Here is a 25,596-nt window from a genome sequence, read left to right as displayed (position 1 = left end):
TGTTGCTGGGTCATGTAAAATGAAATATACTTAGGGGCCGTTTGGATCATTTTATTCTGGGACAATTGTCTGTTGGACATCTAAAGTGATGGTCCTTCGCTGACGGACACCCACTTTAGAGCATTTTGCCAAAAGACACTCTGGTTCAGTGAAATTAGGCCACATGACACCGTAGACCGGTTGTAGCCGGTTGAGGAGAGAGAACATCGGTGAAATGATATTCTTGCCCCTGTCGCTTTTCTTCTTCCCCTCTCCCATTCTCTTTTTTCTATTTCCTGTCCCCGCAGTTCGGGCAAACAACAGTGCGGAGGAACGACTGGTGTCCTACCAAGCAAACCAAAGGGCGTCGTCGTGTCGAAGCTGTGAGTGACATGCCAATGCCCGCGGCGGTGCTACGAGCGCCTGGCCACCGGTGAAGCAACAAACTGGAGGTGCAGGTGCGGGCGTGCCGATGCCCGCGGCTGCGACAGCGGTGGGGGTGGAGGCGAGCTGGTTTCTTGTGATTGTGCATCCACACCTTGAGCACTTGGCGCTTGACCCCGATTTCGTCACAGAAGCGGTCCAGGGGCCGTCGTCATTCCGCTAGATGCGCCAGCCCTGCTTCTCCGCAAACTCGTGCATCCGCTCCTTCTGCTCGGGCGTGAACATGGTTCGAAACCGCTTCTACCCGAAGCTACCGCTGCCCCCGCTACCCCCGACGCTCCTAGGCACGAAACCGATGCCGACGCCGATGTCGAAGTCGTCCGTGCGTGGCGGCGTCTCAGAGCCGGCGCGCGTGTTGAGCCACGGGGGCGGGGCGGCAACGACGTGGTATGGCATGGCAAGGTGCGTCGTCGCCGACACCGACACCGACGACGGGAACAAGGCCTGCAGCACGGCGGTCGTGGCCTGGCGGAGGTGGTGGTGGTGGAAGTGCGGCTGCGGCGGCGTCGGGCGAAATAAGGCGAGTGGCGCACACGACGAGCCCGGTGGCGCCAACGCGGCGATGCCCGAGGCGGCGCGGCGGTGGAAGCTGCGGTGGCACCCACTGGCCGCGAACTTGAGCGAGTCCGGCGAGGAGGCCATGTACTTGCCGCAACCGTCGAAGGCCTGCCCGACCATGGCCGCCACGTGGTTGCGCATGCACTCCTTGTACTTGCGGCCCCCTGCGTCGCCCCCCGCCGCTGGCACCATCGTAGGATAGGAAACAAAAAAAAGTGAAAGAGAGAGAGAGAGAGGAAGAAGAAAGCGGTAGGGGCAAGAATATCATTTCACCGTAGTTCTCTCTCCTCAACCAGCTACAACCGGTCCGCGGTGTCCTGTGGCCTAATTTCACCGAACCCGAGTGTCTTCTGGTAAAATGCTCCAAAGTGGGTGTCCGCCAGCGAAGGACCATCACTTTAGATGTCCAACAGACAATTGTCCCTTTTATTTTAGAGAATTTTGGAGGAATTAGAATTTATTTAATAGATTAGGCTATTTGGCTTGAAATTTAACATTCCATAACTTTTTCAAGTTCACATATAAGGCTATCTCAAATTTATAGGGCGTGAGACGGAATTGATTCTTATCAATCACCATGCTATGTTTCTACTCTCTAACTAATAGCATGCTCTTTAACTTGCTTTTCTATACTTAAAAATACAACATATAAGTATCTCCCTATGGCTAACCTTGACCTTATAGAGACCCACACGATCCCTTAGAGAGATTCATGGCATTCTTTCTAAAACTATCACAGTTCATTGTATAGTTTATAGACATTTAATTTCATAATTAGAGCATCAGACCATGTATGGTGGTCAACCAAGAGGAGTATGAGATGTCTACCGATTGGTAATTGTGCCAAAAGAGTTCGTCACTTCTTAAAAAACATCGTCATGTTATAAAAACACCTATGTGACAACCTATAATATAAAATACAAGTATTCAAATGAAACCCACATAAAACTTTAGTTGAGACTAACCTTATACCTCTAGAAAATCCAGCAGAAAGCTCAAATTTTTTTTACTCCTCGGCAACTCTGAATAGCTGGCCTTTTTATATACTATTCCCTATTCATAATAAGAATGGACGACGGAGTAAAATTTCATGCCTAACTAATTTTGTTTTCGTAGAAAGTCGCTAGCTATAAATTGCAATGAATGTACCTAAAGTATACTATTATTCAGCAGGACGCAAGTACTACTGGTCACAATCTCGCCCTTGTATCCTTCAGCAGTCAGCGCTTCCCGTGAGGGCACGACACGCATGAGAGCGATATATATGCAACTTTCAGCCTGTTCGTTTGGCTATGGCTTATCATAAATGATCGTAAAATTTTTTTACACAAATTAGTTAGTAGTATTTTTTCACGAACCAGCAACGATACGAACCAATCAACCGAACAGGCTATTTATCTATGGGATATATATAGCTCGTGGACTAAATTAAAATAATTTGAATATTTATATTTAATTTAATCTATAAACGAAATGAGTCGTGCAAATACATGCGATGTACGTACCTCCAGCTCTAGGTCCATCAGACTTTTTAGAGCTACAAATACTCAGCTTTGAAAAACCCACATATGTTTCTGCCAATCGGGTCTGATTTATCTGAGCATGGAAATAAAATGGACGTTGCTCTCAGCGTCTGGGTGGACGTCGCACCTGGGGACGTGGTTCCAAAGCGTCAAGGTCTAACCCTCGCCCTGTCACCGTTTCGCTTAGTAGGACAGAGAGAACGCCCGCCGGCCACAACGTGACGAGGAAAATTGCAAACTTCGCTTTCTCGGTGTATCACCTAATGAACTGCTCCCCTCTTGTTTTTAGTTTTTCTCCAAATTATCTACCCAGCTGCTCCCCTCTTGTTTTTAATTTTCTCCAAGTTATCTACCAGTTGGTTCGTAATTTGACGAGGGGCGATGGTTATGTCACTTAACCCTTGTCAGCCTGTTCGCTCGGTCGTATTTGATTTCAGCTAATGAATAGTATTTTTCTCTCATATCAAACTAGCCAACGTTACTTTCAGTCATGACTTATAAGTCAAATTAGTTCAAACGAGCGGGGCGTACAACCACTACACAGTTATTACTACTGTATGGAGTATATAAATATTAAAAAAAGGTTAGATAGATAGAATGAAGGATTAATCCGTCACTTCAAACTCACCGCAGGAAATTGTTCATGAACGTGGTAACAAGGACACCTAGTCACCTATGCATGGTCCTCTTGACTAAAGTAATATCCTTCCTGGGTGAGATGGTGGCCGAGGGACAAGAAGACGTGACTGGAAACAATTTCTACGAGCAATTATTGTCGGCATCTCGCACAAAATTCTTTTTCCTTTCGTAGAAATGTGAAATGCTTTGACTATATACTGGCGATCGGTCCCTGTTTTTCAACGTTGGATGTTGCAAGACCTTTTTATTTATTTTTTGTTATGTTATTATATAGGTGTTCTATTGGATCTATTCCCGATTGTGATATGTTATGATTTTTTATGATGTCACAGAGTTGTATGCAAAAGTTGGGAACTATGCACAGTGGTGGTTGGTTATCTCTCAATAAAAGAATGCCACTCCATTTTTGTTAGAAGGAATGACTACATAAAGGACGTGATTAAAGCATCCTTTTGAAACTAAACACAATAGTAAAACTAAAGAAAAACTCCAAATTACTACCTAAATTTGGCATCAATTTAGATAACCCCATGAACTAATGTTTTGTTCAGTTTACCCTGCTCAACCATTTCGGTTGATCCAGCCCTTAACAATATTTGTCTTTTTTGTTTCTCTACATTCAAGTTCAATTTTAATTTCAAACTTTTTGAGGTGGCAGCTGACATCGTAATTTATGTTAATAAGTACATCATAACTTTTAATCATTCATTTGACAGGTTACATCATCTAGTACTAAATTAATACTAGAAGTATAAAATTATATGAAACATTATGATGCCAAGATTCATAATGTAATCTTTGACCCTTGAAAGTCAATTACGAGTAAAGCATGGGTGCATGAGACCCTTGAAATCCATAAGCATTTTTAGTAATAAACCTAATAATGTAGCTTATATGGAGCCTTGGAATCAAAGCACCTGCATGTATGCTAACTCTCATAGTTGTTTGGATCAATATTGGCACCAGGGAGAACGACCATTGTTTGGATCAATCGTCCTGTTCGTTTGGCTTATAAGCCATATTTTTTCAGTCAACGAATATTATTTTTCTCTCACAACAAATCAGCCAATGGTACTTTCAGTCGTCAAACAAGGCAAATATCAGTGCGCGGGGGGGGGGGGGGGGGGGGGGGGGGGGGGGGGGGGGGGGGGGGGCAACGATGGAAGGAGGGCGTGGGGTGTGTGAGGATGAGGGTGTACGATGCTAGTTAGGGTTAGTGGCATTGAGGGCATGCTGCGTGCAATGTGAACGCAAAAAGTGAAGAGAAAAAATGATTCAGAGAGGATATTGAATGAGGAGTGGATAAATAATCATGACGTGTGACGTATCGCATCGACATGGACCGTGGATGAAAAATCGAACGAAGATTCATGCACAGATAGAGTCAGTGTCAAATATGGACTAGGAGGTAGATGATTCATGCAAGTTTAGGTCAGATACAAAGTATGAGAGACGCAAGAGCACTTTGGAAAATAAAAAAAGACGAAAAAATCACTCCACTTTTTAGTATCAAGTATAGATATAGAATATAGAATATGGTTATAGATATAGATAGAAATAGATACATATGGATATAGGTAGAAATAGATATAAATATAGATATAGATAGAGATAGATGGTCAACAATTGGTAGCTAGGTTTATTAGTTATGATGGTCAACAAACTATATAAGCACCCAAGATACAGCGATCTAAGCTGCTTTGGTGGAGTTTTAGGCCCATTTTCCATAAGAAAAATTTCTAGCATTCATAGAGTACAAGATAATCTCTCGCAGAGTTTCATACAAACCTTGTGTGGAAGTCAAGTCTCACCACTGGAAAATACTCCGTCCAATGGTCCATGTAACAAAGTTTGTCCCGTTTGCTTCTCTTATAATTCGTTTTTTTAAATTTATTTTTTAGCGGAAACAATGTTTTTTTCTCACGATAAATTAGTCGAAATATTATTTTAACTTATTTTTTCAGCTAAGCGAACGGACCTTTATCTAATTTCCTTGATGTACTATTGTGCAGTGCAAGAAAACAGAGAAATATTGTGAGGCACCAATACTTTTTTCATTGATTAGGGCGCCGTGCTCGGAAGTTTCACTCCCCAGTCATTTTCCCACGCCCGTTTCTCGAAAAGGGGGGCATGGCCGCCCTGGCGTCGCCGCACTGTTCCCAGTAAAGACGCCCACTCCTTCCCTTCCCCTCCCCTCCTCTCCCCTCAGTCGTCTCCCCAAGGAGCATCGTGTCTTCACCTTTTGTTCCCCCACGTTGATCCTTGATCCTCGTGCCCCCTTTCTTGATTCTTTCCCCGTAGGATCTCTTGTTAGGATTAGGAGTAGCCTGCCCCATGTGCGCGCTCGCACGGGCATGCTTCTTGCCTCGTCTTGAAAGGGGAGAAAAAGTGGAGATGGGTGCTTGCGCTTCGGTTCACAAGGACCCGGGGCACCCCAAGGAGCAGTTTCTTGACTCGCCGAGCAAGGCGAAGGCCGCCAACGGGACGGGCGGCGGCGTTGCTCCGGTTGGTGATGGCTTTGGTGATCTCAAGGCCAAGGTCGACGCCGAGCAGCAGCGGGCAGAGTTTAACACCAAGAGCCCGGATTCTGGTATGCGTGATGGATGTTCGCTTTTTTGGGGTCCTTTTCTGAAGTGATGTTCCGATCTTTATCTCCTTATAATGATTTATTTACTGTAGTTTATTGAAGATCTTTGGAGGTAAAGAACAGATGAGCAGTCAGTTCTTTATGTGAAAGGGAACTTTTGGGTTTGTTTATTCATTTATTGGGCTCTTGATTTCAGGATTTGACAGCGAAGTGTGGTGTTATCATTGCATTAACCGCTTCTGGAGATCAGTTAGCTTTGTAGGGGTGGGTGGTCTTGAACGGAAAACGATTACTGGAGCTGACTGATTTTGGGTTCTTGTAATGGGAAAAGGAGTTTTTAGTTGTTACTAAATTTTGTTCTTGAAAATCAAACACTTTATAAATGAGGATTCTGTTCTACACAAAGTGATTGCTCTATTGACTGTAGGCCTTTTACTTCGATGTTTGGTTAAGTTCCTAGGAATTAGGATGCAGTTTTTTCCCGTGAAATTGCTGAATAAGTTCTAAATTGAAATAACACATGATCTTTGTTGCCAAAAATCAAAAGGCTACTTCATAGCCTCTTGAATAGCTTAGATGGAATTGGTGTGTTTTAATGTGTTGTTTGTCCAAAAATCAATTGGTACCTCTTGAATTACCAAGAAATAAAGATTGTTCTGTGTTTCTGTTTTCTTTTTCGCTTCTTTGATTGATCTCTTGGCTGAAATTCCTCAAACATGTATACAAAGACTATTATTTTCATGAAGAACTTATATGGAGCTTAATTTGCAGGTAGCAAGGATGAAGTGTTCTTCGAATCTCGAGCTTGGTTAGATTCTGACTGCGAGGATGACTTTTACAGCGTGAATGGAGGTAATCAAACCTTTACACATGTTTATTTACTATAAATGTATAAAGAAGTTTCAATCTAGTTTTAGAGATAGCTTGTTATATCCTGGTCCTGCATACTGAGATTACTTTGGCACCAGTTTGTCGTGCCATTCCCTTTTTTAGGTTCTCCTATTATTATACCAGCAGCATGTGCAATACTGCAATGTGGATTGTTCCACTTGTTACGCACAAAATGCATGTGCTGTGCTAGGTTCCTTGATGATACAGCTTTTATTTGTCTCTAGAATCTAAGGGACCTAATTTATACTTTGATTGCCCATTGAAACAAAAAGTCGATGCCTTCGATTTTGTCTTTGGGCGCTATCATACTCCTCGGTGTCTAACAGTTATGGGCATGGACCCCCACCTTTAGCTTCATAACCTATCCCATGTGGTCCTCTATCAGTCACTCTAGCAATATCCTGAAACATAACACATTCATTTATGGACTTTGACATTCTTAGGGGAGTTCTGATGCACCCAAGTTTAATAGTAGATCAATTAGATATCTCAATCAGCACACGTGATTTGCTTCAGTTGCTGTATAATCATAAGTTGTGCTCTTATGCAGATTTCACTCCATCTCGTGGAAGCACACCCATCTACCAGCCCAGAGCGCAGACGGTGATGAGCAACATCTTTCAACCAGACACGTACAGTTCGAAATCACCGGAGCCTTCTCCAACTGGACGGAGGAAGCTAGCTGAGCTCCTGCAGGAGGCAATGCAAGACGGCCCTGAAGAAAGCACCGACGAGGAGCAGCTGCTGCAATCTGTTGCCGCAGATGGGAAGCCTGTGTCTGAATCCACATCCAGCTCCGCTTGTAGCACTGTACCGACGCCGACCGCAGTTGCCAAGAGCCGGAAGGAGAAGGCGTGGTACACCGGACGCTGTTGCCTGCCGAGCTTTGTTCATAGCCTGACCTTAGATGAGAGTGTGAGGGGGCAGAAGATGAGCCCTAGGCCATGTGCTGTTTAATAGTGGGGCTTAAGTGCGATATATTACCCGATTGGGACGCTGAAGCTACTGTAAAGAAGGGGAGAGTATTAAGAGTACTATATATATATATATCCTTAGTAATCAAGTGGATAATATAGCCGTACTCGTTTAATGGTGTGCATACCATGTTATCAATTGCGAGGGCACCGCATTGTCCTTACCTGTGCATATATCTTATCGAATCTTTACAGATATATAAATATATATAACTTTTCAGATGTCAACAGCCAGCTGAGCTAGGGCATGTGGCATGTAGGATACAATACCTTTCTACAGCTCCTACAATGTTATTGATCTGAGATGTCCTCTTGGCACTTGATTGATTGACGCCAGACAAATGTGTTGTTCATTGCTCTATTCTATTCCAAGTGGACCTTTTTGTTTCCTCCTAAAAAAGTGAAAATATCTTTTTTATTTGGGAACTGTGTCATGAATCATGCAGCATGCAGGGTTCGTGGTTTTTGTAGCGCTGATCGAGCTTATGACAAGGACAGGCTAACTGCTAGAATGCGCTGTGATCACCATTTCAGTTCTGTCCCTACTCCCAAACAGTGTTTCTGGGACAACCACAAGGATGGCCTAAGAGCCTAAATCCTTTTGTTTCTGAACATGCAAGCCTGACTGGAAGTGGTGTTAGACACAGACTCACATGATGGAGGCAGAACAGTGAATCTTAGCAGTGGCCATGAGCCTTTTGTTTCTGAACATGCAAGCCTGACCGGAACTGGTGTTAGACACAGACTCACATGATGGAGGCAGAACAGTGAATCTTAGCAGTGGCCATGAACCCATCGGATCAAACATGGCAACGCAGACAACCGAACCAACCAACAAATGCAACAAAAAAAAAAAAAAAAAAAAAAAAATATAGCATCCACGGGTATCACAACACAATGACAAAGTGGAATCTGTTCACGTTGGCCCTATTGGAGATGACCCAGTCAGTGGTTTCAGGTTTCACATGATGCACATGAGTGTTATCATTTATATCAAGATTGCGTTTCTGTTTTCTAATTGTGAAATCAAGCATCAGTTGAGCAATTATAACACAATGCATCATTACAAGGTGGAAGGTTCCTTTAACAATACAGTATTCAAGGATTACAGCGTTGTCTTGGTACACCTGAAATCACGCCAACCGCCTGTCTGACGAGGAACATGTTGACAGTGTCATGAAGATCACATTGATTCTTTTCATGCTCAAAATATTGCCCCATGCATTGTTTTCCAGCACCCTTGGTCCCCAACAAGATCGACTTCCTAATGTTCGTACAATGGTACATGTAGCTCCAACCGTCGCGATAAATGACTACCGAAGTGTGGTAGACATAAGGAAGGACCGGATTCGTTGCAGGAGTTCTGCCTTCACCGAATCAGGCACTGATGCTGTTTCACATGCGAAATAAATTGAGAGCAGTGTAAGAGGGACCAGTACAAAGATGAGCAAATTTTCTCGACCAGGAAAGTAGAAGTGTAAAACTGCCCAACAATGAGCATTTCATGGGACAAGAGGAAAACAAAATGAGAAACTTTCAATCATAATATCTCATGGATTGTCTATTTGTTTAGCTCCAGGTTTAGTCATAGTAAGAAAGACGAATCATGCAAAGACACATAGTGAATTATTTTTTTGACATAGAGTGAAATTTGTGAAAAGAATTCTAGTTGCAATCAGAAAAAGAAATCAAGGGGCAGAAAAGACCACTTACCTCTTCCTTTCGGAGTAATAACATGAATGAGGTCATCTACCGTCACATTATTTCTTCCTTTCTTCCTTGCATAGGCCCTACACAGTACACACAAGGACAAAAGAGAGATGCATCGAAAAAAGAATGATGAGCATTGGGAAAGATACATATTATCTAGTTAAAACCACGCCATCTTTATTCTCAACCTATGGAGTGTGTAATGTAGCACAAATTTCAAAATGCTCTAGCGAGGCAGCTTGAGGTTAGCTACAGTTAAAGTGACTAACTGCAAAATGATCTCCAATGCCTAGGGTTTTGAAGACTTCAGAATTAGATCAAATTTGATTGGATGCGATGAACATTTAGCGCAGAATTTGGACAAAGCAAAAGAACCTGCTTTCAGCTGAATCCTGTCAGTAAAAAAAAAAAAAACGTGCAAGTGCTTAGTGGGTTACTCAGAACCTGTTTTTGCAAACACAGATTCATTCGAAAAGAATATAATTGCAGGAAAAAGAAAGAGAAAAATTTAAACAAACTGCATATGTTGCACACTTGCATCGGTTGCAATAACTGCAGTAGCCATCTAGTAAAATCATTCAATTATTTATTTACTAGAAAATTTGAGAGAACCAGCCACAAGTAGTTTCCATGAGAAACCAACTTGAGCTGCATAAGATTTTACAAAAATCCCAATTTAACAGGAAGCAACAGAACCCCTTCAGGTTATCTTCACGAGGAATTGAGAAAACTACTTCTGCTTCAGAATTTAGCTACACATTTGAGCAAGATAGAACAATGGTTTGGGGTTTTGACAGATTAACGTGTGCCTTTCACATACATTCAATTGTAATCATCAAAGGCAGTTGAATTGAAAGGACCATTGAGAAGTTGGGCAAAAGCATCATGCATTCTCAAGGACTGCAAACAATTCATACGCTAAAATGCAAATATAAGAACCTTAGGAATGTGAAGCACTAGCTCAGCATCATTGGATGCAAAGGTTAATATGCATGTGTTTATTACTATGAATCAATAAATATAATTTGTTAATAGCAAGCATACACTCAGCACGAATAATATTTGAGATTGATAGGAGAGAAGTCAAACCTGCAGAGTGCCTTCATCTCATCCCTCCAGCCGCACTCGACGAGCCGCTCACGGAGGAGCTCCATTAGCTTCTCCTTCTCCCCACTCTCTAACAACTTCACAAACCAAAACCCACCTCATTGTTACCGCACCCAAGGAACAACAGCGGCAGTAGCCAATAGGATTGAACCACCAATATGTTTTACTCGTTTCGACTACCTCAAAACCTCTCCCCTCGTACAGCCAAACGCCCAAACCCTAACCAAATCTAACTGAGACTACACACTTGGAGCACCAACCATAAGCTGAAGAACTCTAGCTTGTGGGCATCAAGAACTCTAACCCCGAGCCAGGAGGTGGAAAACACCTACGGTCGAGGGTTTCCTCGGTCGATTTCAGCGAGATGGGGAACAGTACTGGTCATTACCTTGATGTTAATGATTTCCCCGAGAGAAGGCTCCTTGTCCCGATCCTCCTCCGCGCTCGGCGTCGGCGGCCGATTAATCGACGCCCTCCTGAAACCGACGCCCCACCGCATCAAAGTCAGAATTCTTTTTCTCAGATAAAAAAAAGGGCACGAGCAAAATTTTGAGCAAAGCATCAACAGAGCAATTTGGGGGTCAATAACAGACACAGATTGCGCATACGAGCAGCAGCGGATGAGATTGGCTCGCTTACATGCTTCAATTCGGCTTAGATGCACTTGTCCTCCTTCAGCTACCTCGCTGCTTCTCCGATTCCTGAGCGTCGTGTTCCTCGGTTTGGTGGTGGAGTGCGTCCTGTCACCTCACGGCTCATGTTGGGACCTGGGAGCCGCCGACTCGAAGACTCCGGGTTGCGGGCCGTATCCCGCCAAATAATACCGGGCCTGGGCCCCCAATGCAGACTCAGCCCATTGAAAAATATCTGTGCTCCAATATCCAAGAGGAGGAGGCGGCCTCTGTGTCGTTCTGTCCCCTCCTTATCCCCTCCCCACGTTTCCTTCTCTTCACTTCCCGCCTGCCCACCCCCACCGCCGGCTAGCCATGCCTCCCCCGGCGGGGCTGCCTCCCTGGCCGACGCCGTCCACCACGCGCCTGGCGACCCCGACCCCGACGCGGCCTCCTCCTCGCACCACCCACGTCCGCCCGCCGCCTCCACCACCTTACACTCGCGTCCGCCTTCCTCCGCCTCCGCCTGCTACGACGCCACCACCGCGCCGCCTGGAGCCCGCCGCGCCAAAACCAGCGGCCGTATCCACACCCGTGCCTCCCGCCACTGTGTCCGCAGCGTCTTCGTGGTCCACCTGCCTTGATTGCGTCCATTTCGGGAAGTGCGTCTCGCGCTCCGCCGACACCCGCACACAGACAGAGTTCTCCTGCTTGTGATCGAACTAATTTTCTGTTAGCCCAATTCGTAGGTGCTCAGGGTGCACACACGAGGTGGACCTCGACAAGCCGCCGGTGCTGCAGGAGGTGGCGAATTTCTTCAAGGGGCACGGGGTCGGAGATTTCACCTTCAGCAGGGGCAGGCTGGTACGTGTACCCTATCTAATTGTGTAGCTTCTAAAAATTCCAGCTGCATCCCGTCCTAGTTCCCTTAAAGTTATATATGCTGTTTGGACGTTTTGTTATACTCTGCCTCATTTTCGTGGTTAGGTTAGTTGTGAAGTTTGTAGTTTACTAATTACTGAATAGAACCTCTAATTTTGAAGCTAACATTTCGTCCAATCTTCCATGCTCATATTTGTATATTATTTGACCAAGTAGCTTGCTAAATGTGACAAATGTGTTTTCAGTTCCAATGGCGGTGCCGGGCAAAGTTAGCTGTTCGTGGAACACCAGAGAACCCATTGATTGGTTTATACCAGGAAGGGACGCATGTTGTTATAGATATTCCAGAGTGCAGAGGTTAGCTGTCATAATTTATTTTATCATGAATTCGAAGTATTTATGTAAAGAAGTTGTCAATACTCGTGTCACTTCTGGTATGCTACATTTTTATGAATCCTTGTTCCAAACAGGGCCATAGTATGTAACTGCAATTTATAATCCTTGTTTCTTCTTTCACCATTTTTCAGCTCACCACCCAAGCATTAATGCTGCTGTTAAGATGCTAAGGCAGGGTATGTTACTATTGTTGCTTCATGCTTTGCTTCAATGGATGTGCAGAAGTGTTGTTTTCAGTCTGACCAGTGAGGCTTAATATATTGGATTTGCAGGTATAACTGAGCTAAGTATTCAGCCATTTGATGAAGATGCTGGAACTGGTGAACTCAGATATGTTCAGGTAATTGTTAGTTTTCTTAAAATAACACAACCATTTGAATGGAACTTTATATTTTTCTAGGCCCAGCATGTACACCTGACAGACTCAAGTGTGAATGTGAATATTCTAATAGAGAGTGCAGATGCCTATCGCGTGTAGTTCTTCCCTGCTGCAATGGAATTTATTTGTGTTGCCATGTTTTTCAGATGGCTGTGACAACATATAACACATCTATTCCAGTTGATAAAAGATACGAGCAAGGTTAGCCTAATTCTTCAACTGCTCATGTGCCTATCCCCATGATCGAAGTGATAGAAAATATCAGTGCCGTGCAGGGAAAGTTCAAGTTTCATTGGTTTGGAATTCAAGAGACGAGCGCTCCCAGAACGCAGAGAAGCTGACTTCATTGATAGAAGTAAGTTGTTGAAACTGAGGTTCTGCAACAATGGAGTACTTTTCATATTTCTATTGGAACTTTGTCCCAACACATTCCACTGCTTCGCACGCTGTATCACTAAATCATTGTGAATATACCTTTTGTGACAGTACTTGTGGAGAAATGGTGGGCCAAAAAGTAGTGTTCATCTGATCCATTCTATATGGGCCAATTTTCAGACATCAACCAGCAACGTAAGATATCCATGTCATAGTTCTTGTGGATGTAAACCATGTCTATACTTATATTATTTCTTGTAAAAAATACACAACTCATTTGGCATTATCATTACGGCTACTGTAAATAGTTGTAGTTTTGTGCAAAGGAACTAAGGAAGACAATAAAACATACTGTGATGCTGAGATTCTGTTTTAGAACCACTGGCATAGCGATTACCAGGTTTGCAGAAGTTAGGACTTAGGAGTCGATAATCCATATGGACATGTGGTAACCACTGCATGTGTCAGCAGATGAACAGATTCAGGCATTGTTGCCCCACATATAAGCAGCAATGCTGCATCTAAGTACTAAATTCCGCTGGAGTAGGTTCATGTCCTTGGGTGAAGGTGCAGTGGGGTGGGGCTGGTGTTGCAGGTGTACCAAGATCACTTTTCTTTGTCATATATAGGATAACTACATTCTACTTCACATGTATGCAAACTGTACTTCCTCCAATCCGAAATACAAGTCCATCTAGGTTTGTCCTAAGTCAAACAGTTTTAACTCTGACTAGCAATCTCTACACAAGATGTACTATCTTAAATGAAAAGAGTTATATATGATGAAAGTACTTTTCATAATGAATTTAGTAATGTCAAACTTGTGTTGTCAATCTATATAAAAATTTAGATATTGATGATTAAAGTTATAATATTTTGACTTTGGACAAACCTAGATGGACTTCTATTTCCGATAGGAGGAAGAATGTATGTGTACGACCATGTTGTTCTTCCTTCTCATTATTACTTTTAACTGTTTGCCTTGGTCAAAGATTAGCTACCAGATCTGCTGAGCAACCAACTCCACACTATCTTGTAAGGAACATGTTTTTATTTCTTTCCTTATAACAATGTGTCGTTCTGCAGATAATTTTTGGGCATAAATGGAGACATCTTAAGGGGGAGAGGGACCTGTGGGAGCGTTATGGGGGAGTTGATATTTCTCTGGATCCTTGTACCTTTGGCCAGGCTAATACTCTGGTATGTGCACTTAAATTGTCCTTACTCATGTACAATTTCACCATGACAAAATTTTCTTGCCAATTCAATTAGCTGCAAGCTACTTGATACCCCCGAGAACTCCATGCGCCACCTGTTTTGTTGCGTGCTTGAGCAAGGATCTCAAATGTGTTTGAAGCTATAGTGTATTAGTGTTTGCTATCTCATGTAAATTTTCTCATAAAGTTTTCTTGCTATCACACTGTGCTTTGTTTTCTTTGCAGTCATTTAACTCTTTGTTGCATAAGCTGAACAAGTATGTACCACGTGGTTCAACAGTTGTTGATTTGTACTCTGGGGCTGGCGTTATTGGCCTATCAGTTGCTGCTTCAAGGAAATGTAGGTGAGCAGATAAATGCATGCTAAGAGGAACATATGTTATTCACATATGCTGGTGAGGACAGATACAATGGATTTGCATACTAAAAGATTTACAACCTGATGCAGTGTCTTAATGCATGCATTAATTCTAAGAGCTTTTGCTTCCATATGGTCTCTTGGTTGAAATCTTTTGACAACATTTGACATGGTGTTATATTATTAGGTGTTATATGTATTATTAGTTGTAGACTGCTAAGTAAGCAAATACCAGTACTGATATTGTAGGCCTTGCTAAGCCTTTCCTATACTCGATTTGCAAAAGCCTGGGATGAAAAGGGCAAAGCCCAGAGCCCAAGTCTCGGTCCTGTCCTATGTGATTTGGCCCTAAGCCACCCTTTTTTGGTTGAGCTGTAAGCACAAAACAAACTAATTTTAGATTTCCTAAGAAATATTTGTGGGAAAAAAATCTGGTATCTATTAAAAAAATTATGGACTTCATGCTGCAGCTTGGTGCTGTCCATATCCAACTGGACATGCCTACTTTCAGCATATTATCTTAAGGTTGCATGCTTGTCTATCCAGCTATTTTCATGAAAAAAGTCTACTTGCAGGTCTGTGAAATGTGTTGAGATTAACAAACAGTCAAAGATGTCTTTCGAGACATCAGCAAGCCGACTTCCAGCGAACCTGGGTTGCACCATCACTTGGCACAATACTGACGCTTCAGTTGTAAGCAATCAATTTTGTATTTGTACTGTGGTTATATCTTATATATTTTGGCTTTCACTGGAATATGTAATTCTGTGTCATGGCACCAGGAACCTGTTCACTGGCTTGAAGGGTCTAGTGTCGTTATTGTGGATCCTCCCAGGAAAGGATTGCACCCATCTGTTATCAGCGCTTTACAGAAAGTTGCTTTGTCTGAGCGCAAGGCATACAAGGCTAAAAGGTGTAGCTAATAGTATTATATTGTTTCTGTACTTTCTTGCTTTTATTTCCAGCAATAAGATACAACATCTGTGCTGTTTTTTTCCTCTCTTGGATTTTGAATTCCTTCTTGTGGTAACCTTACTAATAATAGATTCATTTTCTGAACTCAGTTCGCTTGCAAAGGTTAAGGATGAGAAGAGACCATGGATCTTACGGGCAAGGGAGGCAGCAGTTCATGTTGATAATACAACAACTGAAGAGGGCAGCGAAACGTGGCCTGAAACTCTCATATACATTAGCTGTGGATGGGAAAGTTTTAAGAAGGTACAGAGTGCTTAAGTTCCACGTTTTCCTAGACGGTAAACGGTAAACGGGCGGTGACCCTCCGTTTAGCGTTTAGACTGTGTAGACGCCGTTTAGACGGCGTCTAAACGGATTAAACGGGTTTGTTACTGTAGCAAGGTTTCAACAGTTTTGTATATATAATTATATATAGATGTCAATTTTACATGTAAGATACCTTGCATAATTCCATAAGTCACAGAACATGTACAAAACATGAGAAGGGAAAAGAACATGAGTCACAGAACTGCACATACCTTGCATAATTTGAGTTTCTGAACTTGCATAACTCCATGTCCACTCCTTTGACTCGATATAATCTATGCACATATAGGAGAAAACCTAGTTCCGCTAGGCGCTCGCCTAGGCGCGACTAGGCGCGACTAGGCTCTAGTCGGAGGGTGTCCGCCTCGCCTATGGGGGTAGGCGGACCCCTAGGCGGCGTCTGGCTCGTCGGCGGCGGCGGTGGGACCGGTGGCTTGGTGGGTGGAGAGCGCCTGGCGGAGGAGGGTCGTCGGTGGGGGAGGACCGAGCTGCGAGCGCGGCGGTCGCGCTCGCGCGGGCTTTGCGCGGGCGGCCGGGGTGGTGGTTGGAGGAGCGCCTGGCGGAGGTCGTCGGTGGGGAGGAGGAGATGAGAAGCTGTGCGAGCCGGGCGGTGGCAGCGGGGCGCTCGCGCCGGGCTTGACGCGGGGGCCGGTCGGGTGGTGGTGGCGGAGCGCCTGGCGGAGTCGTCGTCAGGTGGGGGAGGACGGAGCTGCGAGCAGGCGGGCGGGCGCTCGACGCGGGCTTGCGCGGGCGGCGGTGGGCGCGTGCTGCGGGCGGCGGGCGCCTGCGCGGTGGCGGCAGGTGTTGCTCGGGCGGGCGCAGGCGCAGGCGCGGGCGGCGGCGGTTGTGGGAGGAGGAGTGGAGAAGGTGCGCTGGCCGTTTTTAACGGTGGATAAGTTGGGTTGGGCCGTTTTTATGGGCCTTACTTCTCTTTTCTCCCTGTTCCATGACCATTGGTCTTCTATTTTTTCTTTTCTTTTAAGTACTTAAGTATGTATTAATAAATTTAAGTATGTATTGGAAAACGCCTAGGAAAACGCCTAGGAACGCCTAGGCGCGATTAATCCCGCCTAGGCGCTAGGCTGAGGGTCAGCGCCTAGATTCCGCCTAGCGCCTAGCTGAACTTTGGGAGAAAATAAGTACTGTGACATGCAAACTAAAGCCACATGCAATATGCCAATATTTGACTCTTTGCAAACTAAAGCCACATGCAGTAATATGAAAGTTCACAAATCAGTTCAGAATTAGGCAATTAGCAGAAGTGGCAAGCATTAGGCAAATCACAAATGGTTCACAAACAACCAACACACAACATAGTTCTCAGTTCTCACAAGGCACAAATAGGACAACATTACACAAATAGTTCACACTCATAATAAAAAAACAAGGCTCTGATCATATCATATGACTTGGAGCAGCTCAATCGTCACTAGTCCCAGCCCCCTCCTCTGCCTCATAGCCTGCTGTGACCACATCTTCTTGGTCAGATTCAAACTCAATTTCTTCCTCGTCAATATGATCATCCTCAGGTTCAGGTTCAGAGTGTATGTCTTCTTCAATCTCTCTTGGCTGATTCAGTCTTGCACTTCTCCGAAGTAAAGTGACTTCCTCAGCACCACAAGTTTCTGCAATTAGCTGCCATGTCAGCCCCGTAACAGGATCAACATCATTGATTTCATCCTCTTCTCCACCTTCCACAATCCACCCTTGAGCATATGTTGCTTCAGTAGCTAGAAGGGGATCCACCTTTTGGTTCTTCTTAGCCTTATCTTTCTTCTGTGCATGGAGAGCATTGAATTGAACAAACACAAGTTGCTCAAGCCTCTCACAAGTGAGCCTGTTCCTTCTTTTAGTATGAATCTACAAAAAACAGATTGTGAAAGGAGTGTATACAACACAAATTTTGAGAATTTGAAGCTCTTCTTGAGGATTTAGGATGCTTACCCCTTCATGGCAACTCCAATTTCTTTCACAACCTGATGCACTTGAAGTCAAGGATAGAATTCTGATAGCCATCTTTTGTAGTACTGGTACTTGTGTTCCATAGTTTCCCCACCATTTGGCTGCAAAAAATAGAAACAAAAAAATTAGTGAAACTTGTGCAGCCAGTTACAGCCAGCAGCAGCAGCAGCCAACAGCCAACAAAAAAATTACTAAAACTTGCATACCAGGATTCATGTCAAAGTCCTTACAGCCAGCAGCTGCCACTTGTTTTCCAAAATGACCAACACGGTCTTTGAACCTGTGCACCTCCTCATTCAGTACTTGGGCTTGCTTATCATAATCACCATGGTAGAATGTTTCTACAGCTGTTAAGAAGCCATCCATGACTTCCTCAGATTGAAAGATGGAGTCATCATTGTAGCTATAATAAGGGTTCAAGAAATAAGCAGCCTTGTGAAGAGGACTGTCCAGCCTATTTTTCATCTTCACATCAATGATTTGCATGATAGAACTATACAACCCTGCTGCCCCAGGAATGTTTCCAATAGCCACCTTGATGTCTCCCTTGGCCTTAAGGATTTCTCCATAAAGAAATGCCATTGATGGCTTCACATCCCCATCAACCATCCGAAGGACTTTCACCAATGGCTCAAATACCCTCAAGCAAAGTGCAACAGAACTCCAAAAATTTGGCCTCACCAAGGTGGCTGTGGCTTGCACTCCTTTTGCACTCTTGACATGGCTTATCTTCTCCCACTCTTCACTTTGAGACATCTTCCTTAGCTGCTCCTTCTTCTCAAACAAACTCTGCAAGGTGAGAAAGTTGGATGCAAATCTAGTCACGCCTGGCCGAACAATCTCTCTTTTCTTTGTAAACTTCCTCATCAATGCCAAGGTCCTATGGTGTGCATAAATGAAGATTGTCAATGCCTTTGCTTGCTCAATTGTGGTCTTGAACTTCTTCATCTTTCCCATTGCTTCAAGCATCAAATTGATTGTGTGAGTTGCACATGAAGTCCAAAATATTTGAGGCCTCTCTACAGACAATAAATCCTTTGCTGCCATGTTGTTTGAAGCATTATCTGTGACTACTTGAACTATATTGTCAGCCCCAACTTTGTCAATGCAGCTGTTCACATACTGAAAAATGAGTTCTCCAGTGTGGGACTCGGCTGAAACTTCTTTTGACTCAAGAAAGCTTGTACCAATGCTACAATTGACACACATATTCATAATGCTTCTTCGTTTCTGATCAGTCCAAGCATCTGTCATAATGGAGCAACCATTCTTGCTCCATTCTTTCTCATGTGCCTTCAACATCTCCTTTGTATCTTGAACTTCCTCTTGCAGCAGCTTCTCTCTCAACTCATGCTGATAAGGCTTCTTTGCACCCGGCCCAAAGCGACCGGCAGCTTCAATCATTTGATCAAACTCTGTATTATTGATTGCATTGAAAGGTACTCCTAAAAAAGTAAAAATTAATGCAATTCATGGTTAAAAACTTGGAAGTTAGGCAACAAAAATCAAATACTTGCTGCAAAGGCTGAACTGAAACAAACTTACTGCGAACGTACAACCATCTTGCCACATATCTCTTGAACCTATGAAGTCTTTCTTTCTTGACATGCTCACTGATATTAAGCTGATGGAGCTTCTTCCCCTTGGCCAACGAACTAGAGTCCATAGGCTTTGTGAAGTTGTCCATAGGACCCATCACACGCGATCCTGAGCCTCCAATCTCATCAAGCCCAGTTTTTTCTTCCGGTTCTGCATCTGACTCAACATCAATTGTAACAGCATCTCTAACCTCTTGTTCTTTCTCCCTTCTAGCCCTTTTAGCTCTCCCAGACTCTTCAATAGCTTTCCTGCACTTTGCTTTGTCCTCTTCGGTTGCATTGGGGCATGCACGAACATCTCCTTTCTTGCCGCAAATATGCAATTTGAGCCTATAGATTCCTGCCTTCACAACCTTTGGGCACAGCTTGCACTTGATTACATTCAAATCATTTGGATCAATCAAAACCCCATACTCCCACCCCACATCATCAGAATTTCTCTTAAGGGCAGGGGCACGAGCTGGCTCTGGCTGGTCCACGGATGCACGAGTTGATCCGGCAGATGACATCCTGCAAATGGCATGTCATCGACCTTTCAATCAGAGCATAACAGAGCAAGATTGATGCAATTCATGGTGCTAATTCGAAGTAAATGGAATCAGAGCAAGATTGAATCATAACAGAGCAAGATTGATGCATAACAGGGAATCAGAGCAAGATTGAATCAGAGCATAAGCATAACAGAGCAAGATTGAGAGCAAGATTGAAGTACTTAATCGAGCTAATCAGGAACAACAAGTAAATGGAAGAACGGACAGAGCAGTACCTGGGATTGGGAGGCAGTTCGGTCGGAGGAGGCGTCAAGGCTGGAGCTGCTGCTGCTCGGAGGCGGCGTCAAGGCTGGAGCTGTTGCTGCTCTGAGGAGGCGTCACGGCTGGAGGAGCTGCTGCTCGGAGGCGGCGTCACGCGCGCAGGACGGAGGCGCGACGCGCGCAGGACGGAGCCGCGACGCGCGCAGGACGGAGCCGCGACGCCCGCGCAGCTGGAAGTTGGCCTCGTCGCCGGCGCGCTGGTCGACGCGCGTGCAGAGGAGGGAGCCGCGACGCGAGCGCAGCTGCAGGTCGGCCTCGTCGCCGGCGCGCTGGGACGCGCGTGCGCGAGAGCTGGCGGCGGCGTGCGTACGAGCTGAGCAGAACGGGGAAATTTCCTCTCAACCCTAGCCTCCGGTACTGGTACCAGGCCCAAAACTTGTCGAGGAGCCCGCCAAGGCGCCACTCTTCCCGCCTGCTGCTCCCGCCCCGTTCCTCTTCCCGCCTCCCGCCCGGTTCCCTTCCCGCCTCCCGCCTGCTGCTCCCGCGCATCGATTTGGGCCGCGGCCATCACCTAAACGCCCGTTTATTCCCGTTCCAGGCGTCCATTCCCGTTTCCCTGCCGTCCCGTTTAGCCCGTCTTCAACGTTTATTCCCGTTTTTGACCGTCTAAACGGGAAAGCCGTTTAACTGTCCGCCCAGGCCCTAAACTGCACGGCACCCTGTCGTTTACCGTCTAAACGCGTTTAGACGGCCGTTTAAAACCGTTTAGGAAAACGTGGCTTAAGTTTCATTAAGACCCAAAACCTCATTTGTTTATGCAACTTCAAAGCAGACGACAATCTTTATCCTTTGGAACTCAGTCATGTGACGGTTCTGATATCTGTAATCATTTCTTGTGCAGGACTGCAAAAGCTTGATATCCAGCAAGGTCTGGCAGTTGGAGAATGCTCATGCTTTTAATTTCTTCCCTGGCACAGATAGGTAACTGTTTCTGCTCCTTGACTAGAATGTACCAAGGCATATTTGACTAGAAAGTACCAAAGCATATTTTACTGCAACAAATATCATTATACATTTCATCAAGTTTTGGTGTTGCAAGAACAAAAGTTAGCCTTTTCAACTTCAAAAGTACTACCATGAATCCTAATTGGCAGCTGTTTTGGGTCATTACAGACTTGAATTTTCTGTAGTGAAGTCGATGATTCCTTTGTGTTGTACTCTCTGAAGTTTTTGAAAGATGTTTTTCCATCGGTTCATACTGAACCTATCTAGTTTATGATGTGTATACTGTCTACTTTGGTCGCACTAAATGAAATTTGCTAACACAGCATTGAAATCCTGGCGATCTTCAAACGGGAATCAGAAGATGGTCAAAAGAAAAAGAAGAAAGCAAAAAAGAAGAAGGCCAAGTAGATTAACAAAGGCTGAACCAGCTGTAACTGAAGGCTGGAAGTGGCACAGGTGCTCACCTCGTGGATTTTGCAGATCTTCAATGCTGATCCAGAAGAAGTACAGAATGAGTGCTCATTGCTGCTCTGAGGAATTTTACACCCACCACAAACCAATCAAGTGAACAATATATGACTAGCACATGTTAACTTGACACAAGGTAATTACAGAAACTTTCTCAGCTAGACTCAAAGTTTTGGCTGAACAGGAAATTCTATATTGGATCAGCAACTTCCATTCTGTAGTATGAAATAAAAATAAACAGAAAAGCGGTATACTTCAATAGTCAGATAGATGACTCTTCTGATATGCTGCGTGCAACCTTTCATTCTAGTGATGAATCTTCAACTTTCCATCTGCTATTTCCACTCACTAAAAATGTAACCGCCCAAAAGGGCCAGCTTAGAATGAAAGGGTCTTTTTTGCATGCAGGTTATCTTGAGGGTGCCTGTCTACAAGATGCACTATGTCAGCACTCAGCAGTCAGCACCTCCCAAGCCCCCTTTGAAGACAACTCCAGGTAGAAATAGTCAGTCAGCGAGGTCGTAAATATGTTATTTCTAGGTTGGTGGTGATAGGGCGTTTACACGAATTCTGCAGTCCCTTTGATGTAATTTGTGCTTTACGTCATGTACTCACGTTTCACTGTACATTCTTCTGAGACAAACTATACAAGAGCAATGTTCTGACACATCTCTTACTTTGATGGTGAAATCTAATTTAACTTTTGTCGTTCATTGACTGAGCTGCCCTGATCGGTTAGAAAGGAGTGGGGGTAATGTTTCCATGAGAAGTGAATATTTTAGATCTTATTAATATGCTTGATCAAATATTCTTGGAGAAAGTTTATGGTTGATATATATCTTGCTTCAGGAAAACCCAAGATACAAAATGAGAAGAAATCACTAAGGGGCAGTTTGGATCCCTTCGTTTTAGAGGAATTAGAATCTACTTATTAGATTAGAATATTTGCTTGGAATTTGGTATTCCACAACTTTCCCAATCTCATAAATAAGCCTATTTCAAATTTGTAGTGTGAGAAATAGAAATGGATTTTATAGATCAATCATGCTATATTTCTATTATCCAACTTATAGCACGCTCTTCAACTCGCTTCCTACAATAGAAATACAACATATAAAATATGTCTCTTATATGGCTAACAATAATATACAAGTATATTCCATATAAAACTGTATTAGCTTAACTAATCTATGACTAAATTATAATTATTAGAATGAAATCAATTCCAAAGATCTAAAAGGGCCCTGAGTGTATTTGCCTGTATCTCACGTTCAGGCTCAATAACATACAAAAGCGAGAGGTAAAGGAAGGTGATGGGGGTGAAGAAGAGATAGAAGGGAAAAACGTTTAGCTCTGATTTCGGATAGCCTAAGGACTTAGGGAGTGTGCTGGTGCAGTGGAGGGCACTGGAGTGATGAGGGAAGCATCCAACCTTAACCCCTGAGTACTTTGCAACACGTGTTTCTCCATCTGGAGAATCCATCGTAGATTAAAGGATTTGTTGTAGTGAATGGTAAAGGTTGGCAAATTTTATAAATTAGAATAGATCCAATGGCTGTTTGTGACGATGGTTAGAACTTAGAATCCACCAGATTAAAGGCTGGAGATGTTTCTAATTATTATGAAAAATTCTAAAATTTATCTTTTTCCTTAGCATGTCTTGTGAAAATTAACATGGAGGCTCCATTAAAGATCTTTAATCAGTATATAACTATATACTCCATCCGTTCTAAATTATAAGAGGTTTTGTTGGCTTTTCTAGATACATTGCTTTTGTTATGTATCTAGACATAATGTATATCTAAGTGTATAGCAAAAGTTATGTATCTTAAAAAGCCAAAGCATTTTAAAATTTGGAATGGAGGGAGTAAAAGATAGAAACCCACCATAGAGTATTAGCTAGTTCACAGTTCACTACCACAGTATTTTCCTAAGCTAATCTGAATAAGTACTGGCACCAAACTGACACAAGGAAAAAAAATCTTCCAGGACAGCACGCATAGTTGTTCGTACAACCAAATGCAGAGTCTAGACTATTACAATGTACATACACAAGTAGGAAGTAGCTTTAAATATAATTCAAACCATTTTTTTGCGTAATACAAACCATGTTTTCTGAGTCAACACCTTGCTGCATCTACATATATAGGAGTACGTGCTTTTTAGCATGATGACGACCCTCCGCAAGCTATTACCTTCACTTGCTCGAGCTGCTTCAACACTTGTGCCATAGTCGGCCTCTCATCCACATCTTCCTTTAGACATTGCACCGCAAGGGCGCCGATCTTGTTGAGGCATTCCTGAGCATGATGAGCCATAAGAATATCTCGGTCGTACATTGCCCTTCCGTTCCCTTGCTCCTTGCAGCACTTGACGAAGTCTATCGGGAGGCTGTTGCTCTCATCATACTTGGCCGTCTTCCTCGTGATGAGCTCCAAGAGAACCACCCCAAAGCTGTAGACGTCGCTCTTCTCCGTGAAGCGGCCAGTCTTTATGTACGTGGGATCGATGTAGTTCATGTCCCCTGACACACACCACTTGGCATACCCGTTGACGATGGACACGAGCTTGGCCGATCCGAAGTCGGAGACCTTGGGCGTGAGGTCATTGTCGAGGAGAATGTTTGCGGACTTGACGTCCCCGTGGACGTAGTTGTGGTGACCGTGAGAGTGCATGTAGGAGAGAGCTTCGGCAGCGCCAATGGCGATGTGCAGACGCGCCGGCAGCGGGAGCTCCTGACGCCTCGCGCCATGGAGCAGGTCGCAGAGGCTTCCGTTGGGGACGAACTCGAAGACGAGCTTGGGGACGTTCGTCTCGAGGCAGCACCCAATGAGACGGACCACGTTCGCGTGATCTATCTTAAACTGGAAGGTGATCTCGTTCCGGAACTCATCATGGCGAAGTTGCTTGCTTTTTGTAAAGGAGCACTTGATGGCGACTTGTTTGGTGCCGTCCATTGTTGTTCCCATGTATACCTTGCCAAAGGCGCCTTCCCCGATGATTTTCTTGTAGCCGTTTGTCATCTTTTTCAGCTCTCTTTCTGTGAATATGATAATGCCCACATTCTTCAGTAACTCGCCCCCCTTGTTGAAAAATTTCCTCTGCTTTCGTTTCTTCATCTCCCTAATCCCCAGATATATAAGGAAAGCGAGAACACACGTTGCTGCAGACACAGATGTACAAGATTCATATCCAACCATGCTATTCTATTTACCATGCAACTCTAACATCCACTATTACAGAAAAAAAAGAGAGAATGATGTGCAGTTACGTTGAACCGTAAATAAATAAGAATGAATATGGATACAAAAATAATAACTAACGACTAACATATAATCAACTATTTCAAAAAAATGAAGATATAAAAGAATTCAACTTTAGCTTTTGATTTTTTTGGACGAGTAAATGCATTAGCGGTCTTTAAACTTGTCTTGTGGTGTCACATAAGTTCTCGAACTTTCAAAAATCATTTTCAGAGGTACCTTAACTTGTCTTGGTGTGTCATCTAGATCCCAAACTCTCAAAAGTTTATTTTTAGACCCTCGAACTTGTCACAGTGTGTCATCTAAATCCAAACGAACTCCAACTAGCACATGTGTTGATCTCTAGCCCTCCATTTACATGCTTCCCCTCTCTCTTCTAGCTCCATCTCCATGCTCTCCCCTTCTCTTCGCTTTTCCAATCTAGTGTGCCATCACATCACAGTCACCAACTCGCCATATCCCCAACTCATGCCTTCACCATCCTCCACATCAAAGGCCACAACATCATAATTAGTGGTGGCAACAATGCCAAAGCTAGTGCTCCTCAGATGGAAGAGGAAGACGGAAGTGGTGGCGACAATGCCAAAGCTGTGGCATGTGGCATCATGTGCTGAGTACATCGGGTCTATTAGGACCT

At 44.0% G+C, this 25,596-nt stretch overlaps 5 protein-coding genes and 1 pseudogene across 5 annotated transcripts; 2 read left to right on the top strand and 4 right to left on the bottom strand.

Moving 5' to 3' along the window:
- Window positions 1-324: 324 nt before the first annotated feature.
- Window positions 325-1,173, bottom strand: LOC136461295 (zinc-finger homeodomain protein 8-like; annotated as a pseudogene).
- A 4,092-nt stretch (window positions 1,174-5,265) lies between these two features.
- LOC136459737 (uncharacterized protein At3g27210-like) lies at window positions 5,266-7,730 on the top strand. Its single transcript, XM_066459579.1, has 3 exons — window positions 5,266-5,733; window positions 6,502-6,582; window positions 7,172-7,730. The coding sequence occupies exons 1-3, from the start codon at window positions 5,478-5,480 to the stop codon at window positions 7,576-7,578; spliced, it is 744 nt and encodes a 247-aa protein (XP_066315676.1). The 5' UTR covers window positions 5,266-5,477; the 3' UTR covers window positions 7,579-7,730.
- An 824-nt stretch (window positions 7,731-8,554) lies between these two features.
- On the bottom strand, window positions 8,555-11,201 carry LOC136457041 (transcription and mRNA export factor ENY2-like). Its single transcript, XM_066457081.1, has 5 exons — window positions 11,052-11,201; window positions 10,801-10,888; window positions 10,395-10,489; window positions 9,309-9,385; window positions 8,555-8,985 (listed from the first exon to the last, which is right to left on the bottom strand). Coding segments are annotated over exons 1-5 (339 nt in total). The 5' UTR covers window positions 11,054-11,201; the 3' UTR covers window positions 8,555-8,908.
- A 90-nt stretch (window positions 11,202-11,291) lies between these two features.
- On the top strand, window positions 11,292-22,411 carry LOC136457040 (uncharacterized). Its single transcript, XM_066457080.1, has 16 exons — window positions 11,292-11,685; window positions 11,773-11,887; window positions 12,151-12,262; window positions 12,433-12,477; window positions 12,574-12,641; window positions 12,827-12,881; window positions 12,956-13,035; window positions 13,167-13,250; window positions 14,142-14,255; window positions 14,498-14,616; window positions 15,206-15,323; window positions 15,413-15,543; window positions 15,695-15,848; window positions 21,125-21,204; window positions 21,552-21,832; window positions 22,105-22,411. The coding sequence occupies exons 1-15, from the start codon at window positions 11,399-11,401 to the stop codon at window positions 21,634-21,636; spliced, it is 1,647 nt and encodes a 548-aa protein (XP_066313177.1). The 5' UTR covers window positions 11,292-11,398; the 3' UTR covers window positions 21,637-21,832; window positions 22,105-22,411.
- On the bottom strand, window positions 17,183-20,980 carry LOC136457038 (uncharacterized). Its single transcript, XM_066457079.1, has 5 exons — window positions 20,238-20,980; window positions 19,419-19,981; window positions 18,080-19,318; window positions 17,856-17,974; window positions 17,183-17,771 (listed from the first exon to the last, which is right to left on the bottom strand). Exons 2-5 carry the CDS (start codon window positions 19,978-19,980, stop codon window positions 17,331-17,333), a joined length of 2,361 nt encoding a protein of 786 aa, XP_066313176.1. The 5' UTR covers window position 19,981; window positions 20,238-20,980; the 3' UTR covers window positions 17,183-17,330.
- Window positions 22,412-23,631: 1,220 nt separating the features above from the next.
- LOC136461294 (wall-associated receptor kinase-like 2) lies at window positions 23,632-24,815 on the bottom strand. Its single transcript, XM_066460647.1, has 2 exons — window positions 23,892-24,815; window positions 23,632-23,658 (listed from the first exon to the last, which is right to left on the bottom strand). The coding sequence occupies exons 1-2, from the start codon at window positions 24,813-24,815 to the stop codon at window positions 23,632-23,634; spliced, it is 951 nt and encodes a 316-aa protein (XP_066316744.1).
- Between the last annotated feature and the right edge of the window lie 781 nt (window positions 24,816-25,596).

This window comes from Miscanthus floridulus, chromosome 6 (genome assembly GCF_019320115.1).
Source record: "Miscanthus floridulus cultivar M001 chromosome 6, ASM1932011v1, whole genome shotgun sequence".
Classification (NCBI taxonomy): Eukaryota; Viridiplantae; Streptophyta; class Magnoliopsida; order Poales; family Poaceae; genus Miscanthus; species Miscanthus floridulus.
This window is presented reverse-complemented; position numbering and strand designations above follow the sequence as displayed.